We start from the raw sequence: 24,312 nt of genomic DNA, 5'->3' as shown, positions 1-24,312 counted from the left end.
TGAGGGGGGGGAGAAGTGCAGAACCCGTCTTTTCACCTCAAGGCAAAAGTGAACCCCACCCCCAGCCTGGCCTGGGAATTTGGGAGAGGCTAATCCATATGAAGCAAATTCGAAGAATTCGCCCTGTCACGACATCTGGCTCCGGCCCCTCGCAGCGACGCGCCTCCGTCCGGGTCCTCCCGCCGCCAGGGGCGCAGCGGGCGCGGTTCCGGCGGCGGAGGGCGGAGATGGAGGAGGCGGAGGAGGGCTGGAGAAAGGCCGTGAAAGGAGCAAAGGCTGGGTCCACCTCGCTGAGCTGCTCGGGCAGCTGCTGCTCCTCGCTGGCGATGGGTAAGGAGGAGAGGAGAAGCGGCGGCGGCGGCCGGGCGTGAGGGGAGCCGGAGGAACTTGGGCGGGCGGCGGCGAAGGGAAAGGGCTGACGGAGCGTTTCTTCTCCCTCTGGGGAGGGAGGCTGGGTGGGCTCGGCCGCCCTCTGTTATGGGGGAAGCGCTGTCTTCGCTCGCCCGCTGTGGGGCGGGTATCCGCGAGGGGCTGAAGCCGCCCCTCGAGCCTCGGCAGGCGAACAACAGGTCTGACCCTAAAGTGTTTCTCTTGCACACGTCTCCGGGGGGGAAAAAGGATGCTGAAAAGTCCATTGGTCTTAAAGGCCGCCGCGAGAAAGTCTCTCGCGGTCCTCTGCCCGCCCCCCAATTTCATTCCGCATCCAGGCCTTTGTGGGGTGGGAGCCCCTCTCTAGGTTCCCTTAGGAACGAAACCCACCCCGGGCTATTGGTAGCATAGGAGTTAATAGATTGATAAATCTCCTATGAAAACCGTGCAGGCAGTGAAATGGCTTCGCTTTGCACAACGATGTTGATGCTCCAGTTGACGGGCTCTTGGTAGTAGCTCCCCATTATTCGCTTGCGCAGTTTCGGTAGCTTCTTAAGTAACAAGCAGCGCCTGCTTTGAATGTAGAAGCCCTGCCGGGAGGAGGCTTCAGGTCATCGTCATTATCTCTCCTTTAAGTTTCTGTATCCGAAGCTGGAGAGCCTGTAGGGAGGGCGCGCACTGCTGGCGGTGAAGAAGGTAGGGCTGCTTCATTATAGCTTCTTGCGGGAAAGAGTGGTTTACCATTGGCAACGTCACGAGGGGAATCATGTGCAGACGAACGGCCGCCGCGTGTTGAGCTTGGGGAAAGAGAGTCCCGCCGGCCGGCCGGCCCCGCCTGCTGCGTCACGCATCCGCTGAGCGTCAGAACGGACCTTTCCCGCAAACTTCGCTAGGCGCGTGGAGGTCCGGGGAGGGGTTCCTGGACCAATCAGGATGCCCACCCCCTCGTGTGGAGGAACTCCGCACATGAATCGGTTCTTGCGTGGGACCCTGTCTCAGAATCGCGATTGGCAGGGACTGAAAAAGTGGGCAACTCTCTGTGATTGTGATGCTTGGTGTAGGTATATTGTGGCCAGGTAGCAGCTGCTCTGGGGTCTGATAGATGCAGCCCTATCCTACTCAGAAGTAAGTTCCAGTTTTCAGAGGGGCTTACTTCCAGCTAACAGTGCACAATATTGCAACCGTTATGATGCCATCATATAAGGGAAGTGAGGAGAAATTACTTTAAAAACCAGTGAGGACCACGGTTTTTTTCCTGCTAGGGTTATGCTTCTTGCAGTGCTGTAGGGGGGGGAGGTGGCTACCCTGGTTTTTTGCCCTGGGTGAAACCTTCAGAGGGGCACCATTAAGGCTCCCAAGTCCCAACCTGTGTGGGGGGGGGGGGTGTGCCAAACTGGGTCTTTGACCCGGATGAAATAAAGCCTAGTTTCACCCTTGCTTTTTGAACTGGGCCTGATCCTGCTAGACCCAGTGGGGCTTGCAAACACATTTGGCAAAAATAAGCTTTCGGTCAGCATATGTTGGCTTGCAGAGTCATTGTGGTTAGTTCACTGGAAACATCAGTACATTGCAGTAACAAAAGCAAAATTTTAGGCCATCTTAAATGATTTGAAAATGTTGCAGTGCTATTATTTCACATATCTTTTATGGATTTTCATATTAAGAACTTGATGTACCTGGGGAAATGGCAAGCAGTGCTAGATTTTCCAGGCTAAAGTGCTCTCTGCCCTGATTTAGAACAGGACACTTGCCAGTGCTGCAGGTCTACAGAAATATTCTGTTCCTTCAGAGGAAAAGCTCTATACAGCCACACCCTATGTTTCATAACATGCTTTTTATCCTATTCTCTTTCCCCTTTCATTATTTATGTTTAGTTTTGGACAAGATTGTTGTGTTTTTATCAGTAAAGCAGTATCGAACTATTCTGTTCTCATTGAATAATTTTGCTTTTTTCCCTTTTTAAGCTGTGAAAGACCCCACAGCTGTTGAGCGAACAAATTTATTGAATATGGCCAAACTGAGTATCAAGGGACTCATTGAATCTGCCCTGAGCTTTGGCCGAACCCTTGATTCTGACTATCCACCTCTGCAACAGTTCTTCGTTGTTATGGAGCACTGCCTGAAACATGGCCTTAAAGGTACCAAATGCATGTTTTAAAAGGCATGATTGTTTGTTTTTACCAAAGCATATTGACATTTAATTTTGTTATGTAGCAAAAGAGCATAATACTAGATTACACATTCTAGATTAAGGCAAGTTTAGGCATATAGAATTCCCTATACAGTGGTACCTCTGTTTACGAACTTAATCCGTAAACCGAGGCGTGCTTTCCCTAATGAGGCCTCCTGCCGCTGGTTCCCTTCCACTGTTCAGATTCCATTCTTAGACTGAGGTCAAGTTCGCAAACCGGGATGCTACTTCCGGTTTTGCAGAGTTCATAAACTGAATTGTTCGTAAACAGGACTGTTCTTAAACTGAGGTACCACTGTATTAGCCTGTGTTCATCTTCATGGGTCCAGGATGCACACTGTAGACTTCCCTCACCTCAGTCAATCCAAGGGGGAATCTATGTGCTTCCCCACTTGGATTCATTAGTTTTGATGTGGGCAACTGAAGAAACCCTCTAATTTATTTTACAGGATTTTTTTACTTCTTTGGAGTCCTGCAAGTCCCTGCTATTTCTCTTCTTTGTTGGCTTCCTGGGATATGTAACCTCTACTCACAGATTCTTTTTTGTTTTGCCTTATTTTGTCCTTGGTGTTCTTATAACATTCATTTCATGGTTGGCTGCTATGGTTTTAGAGAATCTTAGGTGCAGCAGATTAAATATGCTGATACTGTATAAGTGTTGAATATTAACCATGCTTACAAATGTTCCTTGCACTCTGATACGGCTTACCTAGAAATAACTTTTATAGTGCTATCTAGATAACAGCTGTATTAAAGTGTAAAGCCAAGTTTAAAATGTAAAAATATTATATTTTCCTTCTTCTAGTAAAAAAGTCTTTTCTCAGTTACAATAAAACAATATGGGGTCCTCTGGAGCTTGTGGAGAAGTTGTACCCAGAAGCTGAGGAAATCGCTGCTAGTGTGAGAGATTTGCCTGGTCTCAAGTAAGTTGTGTTGCCAGTAAAGATCTTTTCCATTTTGGACAATAATCCTGGCCAACAGATATTTGTTTTCTGAGCTATTCCTTTTTTAAAAACTAGGACTCCACTAGGACGTGCCCGAGCTTGGTTACGATTGGCACTTATGCAAAAAAAGATGGCTGATTATCTACGATGTCTCATCTTTCAGAAGGAATTGCTTGGGTGAGTGTCCATTCAGATTTTTATAGGGTAAATTAAGTTCAGCGCTGTAATTGCTACCAGAATTGTACAATTATGTTACATTTTACTATAGCTATTGCTAAGTAATATGACAGTAAAGTTAAAACTTAGGCTCACAACTATTTTTTCTTCACTTGGTTTGCATTTGTGTTGCTTACACAGCAAAAGATCTGTAGCCGTGTTGGTCTGCCATAGTCAAAATAAAAAAATTCCTTCCAGTAGCACCTTAAAGACCAACTAAGTTAGTTCTTGGTATGAGCTTTCGTGTGCATGCACACTTCTTCAGAAGAAGAATATCTGAAGAAGTGTGCATGCACACGAAAGCTCATACCAAGAACTAACTTAGTTGGTCTTTAAGGTGCTACTGGAAGGAATTTTTTTATTTTAGCAAAAGATCTGAGCACCTAATTTTCTTTTGTAACTGAAGTTGAGTTGACTTCCAGTTTTTCTTCTCATTTCTTCTGTCCCCCCTTGTGCACCCCCAAAATTTATTCCAGAGGGTCCTTGAACTCTCCAGAGCGGTGGGGGGAGGATTGGGGATTGGAAAAGAAGGAAAAGCCCTGTTGCAGAGCAGATGCCCTTTCATACTATGGTGGACCTTTCCCATTTCATTTCATTTTATTTTGTTGGGGAAACTTAGATTCTGTATAAGTTGCCACTTTAGTTGGTATATTCAGTATGTTGCTCTGAACTTTTAACCACCTTGGAGTATCGGTGAAGTCAATCTTTAAAACATTTGAAAATAAAATAAATTACTGATTTAAGTTAAAAATTGATTCAAAGTATGTTAAAATAAGTTATGAAGTTTTTAAAAAATGCATTTTTCAGCGAATTTTATGAATATCATGCACTGATGATGGAAGAAGAAGGAGCAGTTATCGTTGGCTTGCTCGTTGGGTTAAATGTAATTGATGCAAATCTTTGTGTAAAAGGAGAAGACTTGGATTCACAAGTAAGTAGATATAAAGCTATGGTCTCATACTTTTGCTTTAAAGGGTTTTTTTAATGAAATGATGGGGGAAATATCAAACTGATGGATCTGAATGCAGAGTATTAAAAGTTGTAATGTGCTTTCTTAAAAGAAAAAAAAAGTTTATTATTTAGCTTGATGAGTTAAATGGAAAGGAAGTTGACTATTCCCTAAACAAAACACACTTATTTCCTTTGAAACGCAATTAAAGGCCTGATTAATGAATTGTTTCTTCTGCAGAGGAATAGTGATGGAGCTTACATGAATCGGTTCCTTTATTAGAAAGCTTTTGGCTTGGTTACAAAAACCATAAAAGTGCAACCTAGCTGCTTGTTTTCCTTTTTGCCTGATTATCCAGAAAGTCTCCAAAGATTGGAAATAGTTCTGTATAAAGCCTTCAAACTCTTTTACTGCAGAAGTATAAATGTGTGACTGCTTGAAAGAGGAAATACATCTGGGTTAGTAATCTTTACCCTGAAAGGGTTGTTGAAACGGGGATAGGGGTCTGAAGCGCAGATGATGCAGCTTTGAATGAAAGCTTGTCATTATCAATGATGTAAGGCCTGTTGTGCTCATGCTCTCCTACAGTAAGGTTTCATTGCACATTTCCAGTAACATCAGTGAAGTAAAGACCAAACCCTGTTTTCCTTTTTAAAAATAAAAATAAAAATACAAAATGTGAATAAATCTATTTCTTCTTAGGTTGGTGTGATTGATTTCTCTATGTATTTAAAGAATGAAGATGATATTGAAAGCAAAGAAAGGTATGTTTTAACATTTCTAATAAACAAGTACATTAAATGCTTTGAAATGGGTTTTGTGTTTTTCTGCCAGGCTCCCTAAGGGCAGGAAGCAGAAGTGTGAGGTAAAAGGATCAGGGTGGATCAACTTGCTTTGTTTTGCTAGGATCAATGAGAGGACAAATATATGAACATCTGATCCTTTTACTGGAACCTCTGCAAACTGAACGCAGATTAACAATCATGATAATTCCTGCTTCAGACTTCTTAAGTCAAGGCCTTGCTCTTCTGAGTCCCCTTTTCTTTCCTTATTTGTTTTGCCATTTCTCCTCCTGTCAGAGATAGGAAAGTGGATCTGGCCAAGGGGATAGATGAAGAACTGGCCCACCCTCCACAGCCATGTTGACAGGTGCGTAAGGATGTCGTATGACATCAGGGACACACTCTGGATTCTTCTTCTCTAGCTTTAGTGTGGTGCCTTTTTCTGTTGCTGTGCAGAGCGACAGGAAAAAGCGCCAAATTCAAGCAGTGGCTGGAAAGAAGAATCAGGAGTGCACCTATAGTGTGGCCCCAATTTTTCATTTGGAATTTCACCTAAAAAGTCTTACCGCTTAGCCCACAGGATAGCATCTATTACTTTGTTTCAACCATAGACTTATTATACTTCTACGAGCTTTCAAAGATTGACAGACATGTATTCAATTGATTTCAAATATATTAGAGAATTTACAAGTGCACACATTTTGTTTTTGTTACTAAATCATGTATATTATGCAATAAGAATTACAGTGCTATCTAGTATACTGGCCTGCGTGTTGCTTGTATTGTTTGTTGTGTTAAGTTTGCAACACGGGGGGTTGTTGTTCTGTATTGTTGATGCCTCCTCCCACTCAGCTGCCCTACAACTGAGGGGGAGACAGTGGGCGGACCATTTGGGGCAGTGCGGAGCCTGCGGGTGCCCAAGCCACCGCATCACTCCTAGGAGAGACGTGTGGCTCGGGCGCACTGCAGGCGCCGCAGTGAGTGCTGCCTGGCATTTTGTCACCCCTCTCAGTGGTGACACCCAGGGTGCCCCACCCCCACTGCACCCCCCTTCCTCCACCCCTGCATATATGGTGTCAGATAAATGTCTAATTAAATACGTTTTCATCACTTTAGAAATGACCATATTGCTGCTATATTGGATCAAAAGAATTATGTTGAAGAACTAAACAGGCAGCTGAAGTAAGTATTTACAGAAGCATCTGTTGAATCCATATAGAGGCATCATCTTTTAAAAAAGTAATTCCAATAAAAACATGCCTTTTCTGGTACAGTAGATGGCACTGAAATCCTTTTAGTTGCATTTGGCTTAGTTTAATGGTTGCATCATATAGCTACTGAAAGGGAGTCTAGAATGAATGAAGCTGTTGGAAGACTAATGTTTCAAGTGTTTTGTCTGTTAAATAGGCTATTCTTTTAAATGTGGGCAAAGTAAGAGGAGTTTATTATTCAAATTATCATGGTACAAATCCTGAAATTTGATACTTTCAGTCTTGCTGTTCTTTATGAAGGGGACTAAGATTGCAATCCTAAACATATTTTCTTGGAAGTAAGGATATTGCTGTAATTTCCAACTATTGTGGGAATCATTTGTGTTAAACTGGTATTTTGCACAGGAAGGATGTAACATGCAAATGCAAACTATATGCAAGCATACTTTTTCAAACACCCATGTATGTTTCTCTTTTATGTATGTGTACATGGATGTTTAAAGTTGTATGTTCATGCATATTTTCCATTCATACTTTTTGTCTTTGGCTTGAAATCACCAGTATAACACTGATGTTTTCTGCAAAAATCATAGCATATAGCACTGCCCTTGTCCCATTGAACTCCATGGGATTTAATTATAAAATTAAAAAACTAAAATTAGGACTGCAGTGCAAAAGAGCAATGTTAACATGTGTGCAGAATTTTACTATTAAGACTTTAAATATTTGTTCTTAGAATGGCATGGGCTTGTTATTAGGTTATAAGAAAAGGCTGCTAGAGCCACTGGGATGAGGTGGTGCTGAGGACTTCTCTAAAGAACAGCAGCAAAAAATAGAAATTTCCTGACTCATGAGAGCTGAAAGAAAGAATGAAAGTTAGCAGTTCCATAATGGGCATTTAAAGTGATAGCAAATGTCATTTCAAGGAACAAAAATATGATGATGGCAATAAAATAAAGCTAGTGCACTTCTCTTCTTGAAAGATGTATGGTGGAAGATGTGTTTTCCAACTCCATTGATCAGTGGACACCCAAACAGGCACTAGAATGTTATGTAAATTGCATAGTACTATTTGTACTTGTAGGATTTGATGTGTAATTTTGAATGAGGTTCTCTTTACTGTTTTCAGTAGCACAGTCAGCAGTCTCCATACACGCGTTGATTCGCTAGAGAAGTCAAACACTAAACTAATTGAAGAGGTACGGACTTTTAGCAATGCATATGACCAATACTATCTTTCTGTTCTGCCTGTGTGTGTTGAAATATTTTTGTTTTCCTATTATTGTTCACCTGAATCTTTTTGCTTTTTTGTTCCACTTCTTTCTTAGTTAGCAATAGCCAAAAATAATATAATTAAACTTCAAGAAGAAAATCATCACTTGCGAAGTGAAAATACACTCATTTTAATGAAAACACAGCATCATCTAGAGGTATGAGAGTTCTATTTACAAAGGAAATATAATACACGGTACAAAGCAATATTAGTAAAGAGGTGGCCTTTGCTTTTTTGTGTGCATGTGCTCTCTCTAAACTGGCTCAAGTAAAATATGATAGGTGAGTGTCCTATCAAAGAGTAGGTAGCAACACAGCCATTGCAGAATCAGCACTAAATTCTGGCATGTTGCACAGTCTTGGGCTATTTGACATACTAGAGGATCCTATCATAAATACAAATAGCAAACTCATTGTCTGAGTGCCTGTCCTTATGTGGCCAAAATGGCCTCACTAGGCTAAGGGGAAACCAATGATTTGAAAAAGCTTTGGAGGGAGGAACCTTAAGTTGGGTAGGGGGGTGGACTCCAAGAAGAACTGAGCATGCTTAGTGAGTACAGAATGTTGACTTTCAGGGCGTAATAGAAAAGTGGGAGGAGATAGAATGGAGTGGTTGGAAACCTGAACAGGAACATTCCACTCAGACATTTTGTTTCAGATCCTACTTGTTCAATTACTGGTGTTCCAGCTGTGAGTTCCTTTGCTTATATAGTTGAAACAGCATCACCACCACACAGGAGGGAGGTATCAGTAGGCTTGGGGGAACCCCAAGGCTTACAGAAATACAAACATATTTAGGAAAAAAATGCTGCAAAATAACTCAATGAGGGCTAACACATTACTGTTTTTAGGTGTGTGGCTACATTTTGTTTTTAAGTGTGCACCTCAAAATGTAAAAAGAAGAATGAGATTAACAGATCTTCAGAAGCTTGTGTGTCATATAGACATACTCTTCATCTTTAGAGAGCCAAAATTGACTGCAGCTGCCGGTGAAGCACAAGCTTGTAAAATTTGGGTTTGGCTCCATGTAATATGTGGCATTTCAGAGAGCACTGATTCTGTCAACACGAGATGGGACATTTACAGCTTACTGTGTTTTACTGAGTCAGAGAGTGTCATTATACAATACCCTTGTCTGTTTCCCCCGCATGAAGATATGCTCTTGGGGAAAGTGATCTAAGTATGAATTCCTTACTTGTAGGTGAACAAAGTGGATGCTGAAGCAGAACTTCAGACATACAAGCACTCCAGACAAAGCCTGGATGACATGTACAATGAAGCACACAGGCAGCTTCGAGAAGAATCACAGTTGAGACAAGTGAGTGTATATCAGATATGCTATGGTGGCAGTGGGAACTTGTATATCCAGAGGCATGTAAGCTGGCTTGTCTTCTATCCCCATATTTTCCCACCTTAATGCATTTGATATCTGTGCACTTCTTTGTATTTTGTAGGATATAGAGAATGAGCTGATGGTTCAAGTTGGTATGAAGCATGAGATAGAACTTGCAATGAAGTTGTTGGAGAAGGATATACATGAAAAACAAGACACTCTTATAAGTCTGCGGCAACAGTTGGAGGAAGTCAAAGGAATAAATGTAGAAATGTACAAAAAGCTACAAGTAAGAACATTTTACTGTTTGCAACTGGAAGCTAAACGAAATACAATTTTTAAGCAATACTCTTTCCCCCTCTAGGGAGGCCCACCTGTCCTTTTGAGAACTAGCTTTGAATATCAACGGATGATAGTTATTCTTACAGCTGCATTCTCAGCATAGGAGCAAGGTGACCATCAGGATGAGGAGGCTTTGGCTGATATCCTCTGTTGTCAGCCTGCCAGCAACTGCAGGCTCTCACTCATATAACATAATGTACTCTCCTGCCCCTTGCATGATCCCACAAACTGCTCCTGAGGTTTGGGAGTCCCTCCTCAGGAGAACAGAGGTTGCAATGGGGAAGAAGGGGCAATCCCATTTTGTCGGTGGCAACCCACTCATGCACTGTTGCATGTCAGCCTCATTTGCTTCAGACCAGGAGACAGAGCCAACTTAATAAGCTTACTGAGGGGAAAGACTTCCATCATCTCTGATTGTTTCTACCTCATAAATTAGAAAGGAAGGCAATAGTGGTTTTAGCCACAAGCCACCCACCACCAAATTGCTTTTAAAGTTCCACTTGTTCTCCTTTTAGTAGCCCTTGGGGGGTATAAGAAAAAGGGAAATTTAGAAAGTTAAACTTATTGTCAATTTCCTTCTTCTGAAGATTGGGCTGCTTACCTGAAAGTAAGTTCCTACTACTGCTGTTGCACATCAATACAGCACTAGCAGTGTGGGGAGGGTTACTTTAGAGAGTTTACTGTCCAAGGCTGGGCAAGAGGGAGCAATTTCGAATGGAGAGGAAAGGAAGAAAAAAAACCTACACATCCAGACTGTAGATTTTATTATTACTCGCTTGTTAATACTCAAGTTATATAGTGTTGCAATATAATAATCACTCTTATATCATAGGTTTCAGATGATGCGCTGAAAGAAAAGAACGAAATCATTGGCAGACTTGAAGATAAAACCAATCAGATTACAGCAACTATGAAGCAGTTGGAGCAAAGGTACAGCATCTTCTTTTATTCTGCTTCTCCACTCCCCCTCAGACTCATTTCTTTTGCTTCAGTTGCCACATTCTCATATAGTAGGCACTGAGATATGACTTTGTTTTGAAGGATCAAAATGTGTGTTTCTTACGCTGTTTTTAGGTGCTTTGAATGCATATTTCAATTCCCTTATTTTTTTGTGCCTGAGATATCCTATTTGACTCCTTGCTAGCTGTTTCAGAATTTCCACCCCCACCCCCCGTCGCATATTACATCTATCCAGAAAAGTCCCAATTGACTAAAGTAACTTTTCTGATTTCTTACTCATACATTTGAAGTTAAATGTTAAACTAGTTGAGACAATAGGAGATCTGTGATTGAATTGTCTTTTAAAAGTAGCGTTAGGGACCATGCTCAGCTTAGGGATAAGGAAGGCAGAGGGGACCCCAAGCCAATTCACAAACCCCATCCCATGTCCTCACTCCAGATTTGCAAAATGGTGCTGTCTGCAGCCTTCCAAAAACAGTAGTATGGAAACCATCACAAAAAGGCAAGGAAAAGGGCAGGCCCCCTCTGACCCCCTGCAATTTGAGAACTGTAGTGGTGCTGATAATGTGTTTGGTGCTGTGCCCTTGAAGATCTTAAAAAAAGCTTTCCTTCACACTGTTTTCTTGATCTAACCTTCTGAAAGGTTTTTGCACGCCAATAAAAATATTTGTTGGCATCTGTCTGTCTCATGAGAGGTGAAGTCAAACTGCTGGAGAATCGCAGTGCCTGCTGTGACTGCAGAGACCAGTAAATTGTAACTGCTGCCTCCCATGTTCTTGCTGTGTTCTTGCAGCACCAAAGTGACACTTGTGGGATGCAGGCCTGGGCAGTGTATATGGAGATCCTGGGATGGCCAGACAGCCTCGCTAATGTGGCCCAAAGGACAGCAGAGCAATACGTTTTGCACCAGATATGCTACAGGAATTGCTGGAAGGAGGCATGCAAGGCTCCATCCCACTGTCTTAGGGACTACTCCAAATTTGTGTAGGATTTACTCCTTAGCAATTTTCTCTCATAAAGATGTCCTGCAAGGCAGTGTGTAACAAGAAAAATATACTTGAGGGGATTTAGGTTGGACAAATCATGTAGTGGAATAATTTGCTTCCTCCAGTGCCACAGCCATTTCACCTCCATGGGTGCTTTAAAACTTAACACTGCACACATAAAACAAAACAGGATTTTGGTTCAGATATTCTTTTGTCTCATCTAGTTAGGCACTTGATGTGTGCAGACTCTTAGAATTATTTGTTGGCCCATATATTCAATTGGAGAAAAATCATTTGGAAATACTCTTCCATTTAAATTGAGAACATTCTTCCATTCTGAGTGTAAGTGTGTAGGGTCGAGTCCCAGAGAATCCTGAAACTACCTTCATGTCCTCAATAGCTGGGAACTTTTTGTGGGGGCGGGGGGAGAAGTGTTGTATGTCTTCAGCAGCATCTTCTCCTTCCCCAGCTCAGGAAATCACCTTTTGAAACAAAAAGAGAGTTTCAAAAGCAGTTTGTGATATTGTCATTTTTTAAAATAAAAAGAAGTAAAAAGTCTTGTAGATGGTGCATGAGAAAATGGATGCTTCTAAAGTAACTCTGAGGCTATATATATATATATGTATACTAAAAAAATGGCATGTAACATGTAGGTCATTTATTATGAATACAGAAGTATGTTTACATGCTTTACTTCTCTTAATTTTTTTTTTTAATGGGTGACATCTACTGCTTGTACAATGGGACTTCCAGTTACTTTTCTCCCCTCTCCAGCTCCCCCTTTCCCACCCCAAATCTGCTTTGTGTGATCCTCCACTCCTCCAGAGTATATTTATGGGGCAAACGGAGGACCTCAGGGGGCAGGACAGGAAGAAGCTGCCCACTGCACAAACAGGCACCTGTTTGAGCAATGTTGAATCTCAGATGTTGTTAACATTCATAGCCTCATCATGTGGCTGTTGACATGTCTTGCCATTGTTTTTCTTTTCAGTCTACTTAACAAACAAACAAAACATAATTATGTATTAAAACGTTAGTGGCATGAATATTCTTTTATTGACATCCTTCTTCCTCTTTTTCTTTTTCTTTTCTCCTTTATCCCAACTTCTGTGTTTCTGAATATTTTGTTACCTTTATTTGTCTTTAATTTTTTATCCATTGCACATCTGAAGTGACAAAGAATTGTTAACGCAAACCAGGACTATTGCAATGTCCTTAGTGAAATGTGCCAGCAATGAAGGGCAGCATCAGTACAAGCTTGTTAAAGATATATCATTTTGAAAGATCCTCCATGTGTCTTGGAATAGTTTAATGGAGTAAAATTTGTAGGATTTTTTTTAACCTTGCTTTTAAGCCTATTTGCCCATGTATTTTGGCTTAAATAGTTTATGGATCAGGCTCTAAATGTAGCAAAATAATTTTGGCATTCAAATTGGTCAATGTTTTAACATAGATCTCTGACACTGAACTCACCAACGTATTTTGTTAGTTGCCAATTGGAAGTAACTTTTTTAAAAAAAAGATATTGCGATGTTACAACTTTTGAAATGTTAAATAGAAATCTACTTTAATTTCAGCTAGCATGCTTTTTATTCTATGTTTGGTGAAGTTTGAAGATTAGATGCAGAATGGTTCAGATACTAGCAAAATAAAGTGACAATCTTTTGAGTTACACAGAACTATTTTTTTAAGGCCTGATATTTTGTCCATTTTGAATATCTTACCATAGCATACTTAGATTTGCACAAACTCTACTGTAATAAATGGAGAGTGCACAACAAATAGTACTTGGTGAATTATAGCCACATTTGGCCTTTCTGATGTAGCATCCTCTTCTGTGGAAATGAACAAAAGCACACCTTAACAGGTGTGGGAGCTCAAGAAACAAATTGCATTACACCCATCACCAATCCAGACACCACCCCAAAACCTGCCATATTGGGAGCAAGTACTTAGATTATTTACATGCTCTCATTTACACCATTCACACCATAGTAGACACACAGTTACATTATTTGGTGTGTGTTGTGTTGATTTAACATGGCACTGCTTGTGCCACCTTGATTTCAATACTCTTCTTTGTGTTCTGAATTATATCAGACCATTTAGTGCACTGGTTTTCCCATTTTGTAGTGTTGATAGATTTGTGTAGTTAAGGAACAGTTAGTTTACAGGGTTTGGGATTTTTAAATTTTTTTAAAAAGAATTCATGTAAAAACACACAAAGTCACAGTCACAGCTCTGTATGTATGAATAAAAAATCTGTATGGCTCTGCATTGATGGCATCTGTTAATCATGAATACTAAATAAAAACATTGGATAAATATGGATTTTTAAAATATTATTGTAGTGAGAAAAAGAATTTGGATTTCTTGGCATTGTCTGGGTCTCTCATTTGAGTTTGTGAGTTTACCCCAAGCTTTGTTTTCATTTAGAAATGTTTCTATTTCCCCATTTTTTTCCTTTTATTTGTCTTCTTCATCCTTTACACCCAAATTCTAGCTTCAGTTTTACCCAAAGTTGATTTGAATTACACCAGATTACAACAAGCAGAGAAGGCTCAAATGGAGGCAGAGAGTGAAGACAAGAAATTTAAGCAAGACTATATGAGTAAATCTGAAAGTCTGCAGAAAGATATTACTCAAAAGGAAAAGCAAGTGTAAGTAAAGTATTTGTGGGGGAGAAGATAGCATATATTCTAACATGTGTGTCCCCTCCCCTTTTGAATGTCATTAAAGTGGAAAGCTAAATCCAGATGAATTACAGATCAGAAGTTTTAGAGCTGCATGTGTCACCACAGAATGGCTATATGGTGCATGTTGGAAGAACAGACTAAGTAAGCTGATCGTAAATTCATCTGCCTGATCTAGTAGTTTCATAGAATGCAGAACTTCTGTGCTGGGATTCAAATACCTGTTTAGGCTCATGCAAGGTGTTTGAGCAAGCCAAGTGGACTTTATTTGAACAGCTGAACCTGTTGCCCCATTGCAATCTCCTTTTGAAATTCCCCTAAGTTTGCCGTACGGCACAGGAGAACGCCGTTTTGGGTATGCTTTTAATATCTTGCTGCTTTGAGCTCAGGAAACTAGTTTAACTTTGGGGAAATGTTGCCCTGATATGCATACTCACAAGGGCTGTCCTATTAATATTTTTCTGCTCTTGAAAACATCGTTTTCTGGTTTGGAGCATAGCTTGCTCCAAACCAGAAATAAAAAGTCCTAGAAGGTGTGGGAGTGCCTGGGCCTCGTCCAGGACTGAGTGTTCTCATTTGGGGAGCAGTGCTCATCTGCTAACTTGCCTAACAATTGGCCATTGTTAGGGCCAAACTGCTCAGTACATGACATAGGCAATTGCACTTTACATATCTGTAATACAGTAGCAACACAGTAGTCCTGACCTGGATTGGGCTTATCATGGCTATTAAAAACAACAACAATGCATGAAATGCAGTTACACATTTCACATATTATCTAGTTTGACCCTTGAGCAACTGTGTGCACTCCTTGAGGGCTAGATGCAGCTCTCTCCCATCACAGTACCCGTTTAAGGTAATTAGAGCTGGATTTATGTATTTATTTTATTTTTTAAAATGTATATCCTGCTGTTTTTACCCAAAGCTGCTTGCAATATAATAAAATATACCACCACCTTAAAACAACACCAGTCAGATAGTAGATAGATATCTAGATCATAAAGAAGAACAGAACCATCTTATCCTTATTCTGAAAGCATTCTGTTAAATTCTGTTAAATGCTTTTAACCTGGTTCCAAAGGGAGATTGGGAGGGATCAATGAATCTTGGTGAAGTTTGAATCAGATTTTAAGATTGCCTTCTTCATAACCTTCCTGTCAAATAATAGTTAATTTGCTTATTTTTTCCTATCACTTATTTTTGCAGAAGTCTTCTACACAGAATAATATAAAACATTTTAAAAGGCAATAAGTAAATCTTTATTATAATTAGCACGTGTAAAATGTTTACAGTGTTGAATTATATACATTGTACTAATTATTTCATAGTTGTGCAATTGCAGTAGGTCAATTAAAACGTATAATTGTTTGAATTACTTTTTTATATTCTGTATTTCTAGTGGCCAGCTGGAAACAGATTTGAAAATAGAAAGAGAATGGCGACAAACTATGGAAGAAGACCTTAAAAGGGAAAAAGAAACATCGTCTTCCTTGAAGACAGAGACCCAACAAATCATTACTCTTAAAAAAGTAAATTCTGCAGCAAACTTCATAAAATTTTACTGATTATGTAAGCTGTACTTATCCCATGAAGCTGTATGCAAGTGCTCAGAGATCTGGAGGTTCTTTCTTCCGAGGTAGAAGTACTGTTGGTTGGTCTTAAGAGATCATTATCATTACAGGAGATAAATAAGCCATCCCATACACTCAGATTACAAGGAAGCATGGTGAACAGGAAGGGTAAATTATACTTCTTGTTTGCTCAGCTATTGCTATATCCAAAGCCACTGTGATATACAGTGGACTAAAGAGGTTTTAAGATTGTATCAGTTGAGACTTGCATATGAAACGTATTTCGTTGAATTCAAATCTTATTGCATCCCAAGAATGGGGAAACCAAAATTTGTTAAAGCCATTTGCTAGACCTACCCATTAGAACGCTTGGTATATACAGATGTACTTTTAAACAGGATTCACCATGGTGCTTTTCTCACACAGAATGAGCCTAACTTCCCCTGCCTTCGCAAATGCTTTCAACAAATGTACCTGTCAACAAATCAAATGCCGATTCCAAGTGTATTTTTTCTTCCCTGCTCCTCCCAGTCTTCAGGGCAACTCTCTTTCCTCTCCCCTACTCCCTCATCAAGCACAGCATGAAAGCTTTTTTAATTTAAACATTCGTTTTTGCATTCCTACCACTACATAAAACCAAGTTTAAAAAGTGTTGCAACACTGCTCCGGCAGTAGGATGAGTGAGTTTGTAACGTTACAAACACTAACAATCAGCACAGTGTATTCAGCCTGTTTCTGCTACAAACTGAGCAGAATGTTTCCCCCTAATCTTGGACAAGCTTGTATGACAATGGGAGCATGATTCCTATGTAGCTCAGCTTCCTGTATGTCAGCACCCTTAGACTAAAATAACTGTAATCCCTGTCTTTTGGCTATGGTGGTTGGAGCTGATGGGAGCTGGGAGCCCAACAACAACTAAAATGCCACAGGTTGCCCATCCCTGATGTAATTAATTCCAGTTTTAAAAGCCAGCCCAAATAGAAATGTTTTACAACACTTCTGAGAAGCTAATGACAGTGCTAATGTTTTCTTTGTCTTTCAGGAGTTCCTAAAATTACAAGAAAAGAACAAGCAGTTGAAAAATCTATGCCATGATCAAGAAGAAGCTCTCCAAGAACTGGCTGGCAAACTTAGCGAGTAATTTGTCTCTTTCTTTTCTTGCACACAACTAATGAAATCAAAGCCTGGTTCTTGTGCATATGTTTCACCTTAAACTTCCTCCAGCCCAGCTACTTAAGGCTTTATAATTATTTAAGTACTTTAAGTCTCGTAGCAGCTTCAACCCTACAAAGCATTTTAAGTCTCAGCTAGCAGAATCCAGTGGCTCCTTTGCCTTGGTCAGTTGCCTGAGAAGAGAAGGCTAACACTTAGAATTGTAGAGTTGGAAGGGACCCTGAGGATCATCAAGTCCAACCCCCTGCAATGCAACCTTAGCATTATCAGCACCATGCTCTAACCAACTGAGCTATCCTGCCTAACAAATACAGTAATACCTCCACGAACGTCCGCTCCGTCTACTGTCCATTTCGGCAAATGTCCGTGCCAAACCCGGAAGTACCGGAACGGGTTACTTCTGGGTTTGCCACATGCGCAGAAGCGCAAACCACTCCGCACGCATGCACAGAGCAGTGCTTTGTCGAGTGTCCCTTTCATTGAGCATCTGGGGCTCCAGAACGGAACCCAGACTCAAAACAAGGTACCATTTGGCTGACGTACTTCCTGGGCTTTTTATATAGATTAGTGCTGGAGTAAGTCAGGGTTGGGAAACCTGTGGCCCTCCAGATGTACCACAACTTCCATTATTCCTGACCATTGGCCATATTGGCTGGGGCGTGAGTTGGGAGATGGAAGTCCAAAAACATCCGGAGGATCATAAGTTGCTCAACCCCAGTGTAGGTTTTCTCCTTTTTTCACTTGTAAGGATATTCTGTTTCATCAGTGTCTCGTAAACAACCCTGCCAGATTACAACTTTACCAATGGCTAAGCCACCAAACAAAACCTTTCTTACCAGTTAACAGAAGTTCTTACCATCCAACGAAGGCTTTGACCTTCATTAGCAAGTAAGTGCCAAGGTTTCTTACAGAGAGGATTTCTTTGCATCTCGGAAAAGCCACTGAAGAACAGCAGCTCTAGACTCTTTCAGGGAGATAAAACCAAAGCCAATTGCTGTAAAGGCTCTGCTTCTCATTGGAAGTATCCTCCCTTTCTCATCTACAAATCATAAACAGATGCAGGGCTTATATGGGATTGTGTATTTCATTACCCAACATGGGTATAGATCCCACATGAGTCCTGTGTCTGGATAGGGGTATGTGAAATGAACATGACTTACTTTTCTAGTAATGATAGATTTCAATTCCAGAAATGTTTTTTGAGGTCCAGGTGTGAAAATTGGGAACCAGTGAAACATAAGTTGTCTTGTAAATGAAGGCCTTCTGTAAGTTTTTACTACCCTCTTGAGCACCTCTTCCTTACAGGGAGGTGCATGGAGGCAGAAGTGAAGGAAGTTGGAGAAAATGGGGAGAAAGGCAAGGTGTTTGTGTTGAAAGAGTATATGTCTATACATGTTGGGTTGAAGGAAGTGTGGACTTCTACACACTTCAATCCAGTTATATTTACCCCCCCTGAAAACAGGTGCATTTAATTATTCACACTATTATTCACATATCTTCTTTTTAGATCAAAGCTTAAAATAGAAGATATAAAAGAAGCAAATAAAACATTGCAGGTTAGTAATTTGGAAGGTGGGGAGGGGCATCCAGACTAATTCTTCTATTCATTTCAGACATTCTGTATTATATACTTCACTCCAATCTGTAAGCTAACGGGTAGTTAACCTTTCAAATTATAGTGTAAATTTTAACCATTAACCATTAGTATTTATAGTTTCACTGGGTCTTATTCTGTCGGTGTGCTTCATTTCCTAGCTATAAATTTTTGTGGTTTTAATCAGTAAATTAGAATGTAACTCTACATCATTCCACATACATCATGCATCAACAAAATACATGTCAGTGTTTCATAGTCTAAGTCAGGTATCTTCAACTTTTTCAGACCCAGGACCCTCTTCTAACTCAAACATGCATTTGGGGACCCATTTCTTAATCTGGTGGCAGTGCGCCTGTTGTGACCCAGCTTGGATCTGGCTGTGACCCTGATCAGTTGAAGACCAGTGGTCTAAGTGGAGTCCACTCTCTATTTTATTTTCTCATATCAGTATCAGCTATTGAATCTGAAAGATGGGCTTAATTTGAGACCATAAGAATTATAAAGTTACAGACTTCCTCCTTTCTTCTCAGTAACCCACAGCCTTAGACTCTCACATATTTTGGAAAGCCACAATCCAATAGCCAGACCCACTTTCAGCCTCTAGCAGTCAGTATTTTCACTTTCACCACTACTAACAAAGAGTATCAAGACTGAAACAATCTCTTGAAAAAGGCCCTGTGTCCTAGCAGAACTACTGGTGGATCATTCACAGCTACAGTGCCTCGAGGTCGCCTGCCAGAATTTAGCCACCATAGATTACACCTACCATTTACAACAAAATTCCTGTATTATGCTGACATTTCCAGGCTTGGGGACACCCCCCTTTTATGGTCAGGGTGTGCTCTGTAAGATGACTTTTTAGTGATTTTCAGCTTTAAGAGACAGGAAGAATCACAAACTCATCTTTCAAGAATATTGTAGGGAGGCTCCCAAATTCTAGTTTTATTCTGTTCTAGCGCTAGCTTAGTTTGTGATCTTGATAATCACTTGTGCTTAATTTTCTGCTACCCATTAACCTGAAAATAGTAGGACTTATTTCTGAGTAGTCATATATAGGATTGCACTGTTAGGAGTGGTAGGTTTCAAACTCTGTCCTTTGGGGTTCCACGACAGCAGGATCTACAAGGGCAGACAAGTTGCCTGAAAGACGTCTTATCCACTCAATACCCATCTTTCCATACAGTGTGCATCTACATCTCATGTTATGTGGTATCCTGCTCAGTGCCTTAAACTGTGTGTCCTACTGTGCTCCTTAGGATCCTCTCTAATGTGCAGGGCGTTGGCCACAGATGCATTGATGTGAGAGATTTCTTGATGGTAGGCTGGGTAAGGAGTTGGAACTAACATGAGTTGTCTCTTGTACTATCCTGAGGAATGTTGTCCTTTTGTATACCTGAATGGCAACTGTCATTTATGATTAGATAAATTGTATATATGGTACCTGTTCTATTCAGAGAACATTTTTTCTCCCCATTAGGGACAGGTCTGGCTAAAGGACAAAGAAGCTACACACTGCAAATTATGTGAAAAGGAGTTTTCGCTTTCCAGAAGGAAGGTGAGAATGCATGAAAAGCTTCATTGGCTTTCACCCACTAACAACAAGTTCTGTATCCAAGTTCTGTTATTTACCAATACTTAATATTCACATTATTTCTTATGCATGTGCACTAAACCTCATCAATCACTATCAGTTAAAAAAACAAAAAAATACTATTTTCATAGTTAACCCCACAGATTTGGTTCAAACTAAATCCTTTTTGTTGTTACAAATATTGCAACAAATAGCACAAACTCTGCTCCAATAATAGAATGTTCAGGTAACCATTAAACTTGCTTATTTTCCATTCATAATGGCCAAGTCACTGGCTGACATGATACCTCCTCACATAAAATGGGAAATTTAGCTTCTAGGGTGTGTGGGAGAGAGGGAGAAATAAATATATAGATGTATGTAAATGTTTAATTGTAGCTGATTACCCTCTATTTACTTCATAAACTGTTGATTTCAAAATCTCCTTCGGGTTTCTTTTTCCCACCCCTACCCATCTTGATTTAGCATCACTGTAGAAACTGTGGCGAAATTTTCTGTAATGCCTGCTCTGACAACGAACTGCCTTTGCCATCTTCGCCAAAGCCTGTAAGGGTTTGTGATTCCTGCCATGCGCTGCTCATACAGAGGTGTTCTTCCAGTGTGCCATAAGAGTCATCTACAGAAGATTTCTAAAATGTTGTTACTTCACTACAGTGGTAAGAGCTGTAACATTACAGTATAAACTCCTGCAGCGCTGGCCAATGCTTTTGTATTGTCAAAATCTAAACAGCCAATCTTAAATCTTTGTGCCATTGTGATATTCCTGCAGTGGCAGCATGTCATATTATGTGAGGTTCTGCTAATGCAGCAATTGATATGCCTGATTTTACAAATGCATCTGCTTGTGCAACACACTTTATTGTTCATCGTAATGGATATAGGCAGAATGTTTTGTATTCCCAGCATTTGCCATTTTATCATGCAGATGGACCATTCCAGGACCAAGTGCAGAGATTTGCAGTTTCAGATTATTTTTAAAAGGTTCTTAGTTTGGGAACAGGTTGGCAGGGGACACTGTAGCTTAGAAGTCAGAGGAGCTGGACAGGGCTTTTAAGGGTGGTGAGTTGAGTTTAGCATCTTGTGCAGCTTTGTATGTTTCATGGCCCTCCCCACAAAAGCCATTTAAATGCAGAATTGGGAAGATTACATATAAGTAAATGCAGCTACTTCATATACTTCTGGTGACATAAATTGGCTTTCTGGGACATTATCCCTAGATATAAGATTAAGTTTCCAGCCTTGTTAGTGCAGCAGTTTCAATATGCATGTGGTAGCTTAGCTAGAAGAATGAGAAGGCAAGCAGGTTTTTTGCATCACTGGACTTCCTGAAAGAACTTTGTCAGGCAGGTCTTTTAAGTACTTTGAGAGAAACTACCTGACTTGCATATTGTGCACAGGGCTTTTGAAGAGGAACTAGCAGAAAACAGGCCAGGTGAGGAGTGGAAAGAATATCCTGAGGGGGATCATAGAATGTGTGTAGTGCTTTCATCATAACCTCTGTTTTGAGGTTCAGGTATGATAAAACTTGTTAGGGATTTCAGAAAGAAGTTCTTTAGTTATCCCCGTGGAATGCTGTAGAACAGCAATTATAAAATGTACTAAATAAATACTGCGTGGAAGAGTAGTTAAAGGAAACTGGCCAACTTGATACTTGCTTTTTTCTTTACTCTGTCAGAAATAAGATCTTTTTTAACTAAATGGCCTGAAAAATAATACAAATCAGCAAAGTTAAGAGTTCTCTACATATTTCCACCAGACTGCCTGAAGCTGGGGCGTGAGGAAATGATACATACAGAAAAATTGGGGTAATTAAGAGATTTGTATTGCTGAAGTTCAGTTGATAACACTACACTGTATACATAAGATGATTTTCTAAAGGGCATAAAACTTAAAGCTGAATTAAGAATACCTACACAATAAAAAATGCTTTAAGTACTCCTTTTAAAAACAAGTCTAGCTGAACGTTACTGTAATTTGAGACTGTACTTAGTAAGTTCACATGCACACAGAAACCTAAAGGAGGCTTTTCATACAACAAGGTAGAATTTGTGCCTTGAAGGGCATATTATATACTTATGCCTAATTACTAATTCTGTTTACAAGCAAACCCACCTATTCTCATTAACCTTTGAGACAGGAAATGACTTGTTAGACTAACAAGCACAGCAAACCTGTGTGCTAAATGTAATAAAACACATCAATACAAGCCCTGGATGGGATTATTTGTGCCATTTGATTTGATATATATATCTGGTACAGCTGGAATAGAGGGAAAACATTAAATTCACCCTTTGAGATTTTTCTTTCATCTTCAAGATAAGACCCCTGCACAAAACTAAGCCTAAAGAGGAAATGGTGGTGGCAGTGACAGCATGTAGCCTTGTTGAGCTGCAAAGGGGGCATTTTTGTGTCTTCAGCACTTGAGTACCACAAATTTAAGATCATCAGGAGGCCTTTACCTGGGAAGAGGTATCCCACCAGGAAAATACTTCATCTTCTTTCTTTGGAACGACTTCTGTATCTTTAGCAATGTATAGGGAAATTCAGCAGCTGATACTGTACCCTCTGCTGTAAATTTCACCATGAAGGTGTACTGTGTATGCTGAATTTTTGTATGCCATATAAGAGTTGTTAACGTACAGGATTCCTATGCAGCCTGTTTAGTCCTATACTAGTGGTATTCCTCAAAGTTGACCCTAAACCTATTCTCAATTCCCATCAGGTACAGAAAGCACAATAAAAGAACCACAACACTACAAAGTTCTGATTACTAGCCACTTACTCAAACTGCAGTTAGCTTGGAATATATTTAACATGTTCAGTTCAAAAGGGCAACTTTTCCATCAGCCTTCTAGCTAACCTGTTTCAGAGATGGAAGCCTATGGCCATTTGATAAGATTGAGAAATATGTTGTGCCTAATCCCAAAGTTTTATTAATTTCCAAACTATTTGATAGTATTTCAAGACTGGAATGCATCCACAAAAAAGGTAGGCAAGAAATGCCCTGTGTTTTTGATACTAGAAAGCTGTTCTATTTGACAGAAATTCCTTTTCTTCCAGTGTTTGTCCATATTTACCAAATGGTAAATTAAAAATACACTAACAGTGCCGAACTGACACATTTTAGTGCTTAGCATGAGTACCATAAATTTAAGATAATCAAATAGCCTTTTCTTGCTTTAACTTTAGAACTATTTCTTCCACACAAAAAACCCCATAGATTTTAGTGGCACTGAGAATCCATTTTCAAACTCACAGCACCCACCATAAGTTACTTTTCCATTCCAATTAGCACTAGTATGGCAGATGTGATGTACTGACTACTTGCTGGGATCTTAATGGACAGGTTTTTTTAACGTCTTAATAACCTGCTCATCCTCAGTTTTTGTCATGATGTTTGGGTCAAAGAGGCTATGAGACTAACTCACCTTAGTAGAAACAGAGATGAGATTAGACTTGCCTTTTTTCAACAAAATTTCTATCATTCCTGCCACTACTGATTTAGCTATTTCAGAACAAGCTTTCAATATCAATGGTGCATGTGTGCCAATAATTTTTTGACTAGTACAGCTTTTGTAAGTTTTAACATGACATTTTTGTAACTTTAAATACGAATGTTTGTAATCTTGTGGTTTGGACAAATTAAATATTTGAGAAATTTTCAGCAGGCCTTAGAATGAATACGGAGTTCATTATTTATCTTGTGTGTAACTACTGTTACTCTGAGGCAGCTAGTATACCTAGAATAATTGTCAGTTAATCATAAGGACCTATGTATACATTTCCATTAATCACTGGCTGTGTTGGCTACAGCTGATGGTATTTGGGAGTCCACAAACTTCTGGAAGGCCACAGATTTTACTGAACTGCCAAAGGTTCCCCGCAGCTGATTTAGGGTGAACATCTATACTGAGAAAAAATCCTGGCTCTGACACACCATTTAAGCATTTTGATTGAACTAGTTAACAATTCTCTTTCCCACCCCACTTTTGTTTAACCGTTGCTTGTTATTAACCCATCTCCTTTTAATGCAACAGCCTCTCCACATCTGATTCATGCTTCTGCAAAGCACTGCTCCAGCATAGCAATAGCATAGACTGCAGTAGCAGAGCAAACTTGGTAAAAAAAACAA

The 24,312-nt window shown here is 40.1% G+C and overlaps 1 protein-coding gene across 3 annotated transcripts; it reads left to right on the top strand.

The window, feature by feature from the left end:
* Positions 1–83: 83 nt before the first annotated feature.
* Positions 84–23,847, top strand: RUFY2 (RUN and FYVE domain containing 2). Of its 3 annotated transcripts, XR_014525913.1 has the most exons (19): positions 84–330; positions 2,334–2,507; positions 3,366–3,483; positions 3,580–3,681; positions 4,528–4,651; positions 5,372–5,433; positions 6,568–6,633; positions 7,792–7,861; positions 7,991–8,092; positions 9,136–9,252; positions 9,389–9,556; positions 10,442–10,539; positions 14,096–14,215; positions 15,648–15,777; positions 16,862–16,956; positions 18,500–18,548; positions 19,846–19,915; positions 20,067–20,144; positions 20,646–23,847. XR_014525913.1 is itself a non-coding variant. In XM_083502597.1 (18 exons), exons 1-18 carry the CDS (start codon positions 99–101, stop codon positions 20,787–20,789), a joined length of 2,049 nt encoding a protein of 682 aa, XP_083358723.1. In that variant the 5' UTR covers positions 84–98; the 3' UTR covers positions 20,790–23,847. The 3 variants fall into 3 exon arrangements, 1 of the variants encoding a protein (XP_083358723.1); XR_014525914.1 differs by lacking the exon at positions 19,846–19,915 and having other exon boundaries at positions 12,728–14,215; XM_083502597.1 differs by lacking the exon at positions 19,846–19,915.
* Positions 23,848–24,312: the final 465 nt, after the last annotated feature.

The sequence above is a fragment of the Podarcis liolepis genome, assembly GCF_965112155.1.
Source record: "Podarcis liolepis genome assembly, chromosome: 5".
NCBI lineage: Eukaryota > Metazoa > Chordata > Lepidosauria > Squamata > Lacertidae > Podarcis > Podarcis liolepis.
The sequence above is the reverse complement of the archived record's forward strand: the minus strand, read 5'-3'. Positions and strand labels throughout refer to the sequence as shown.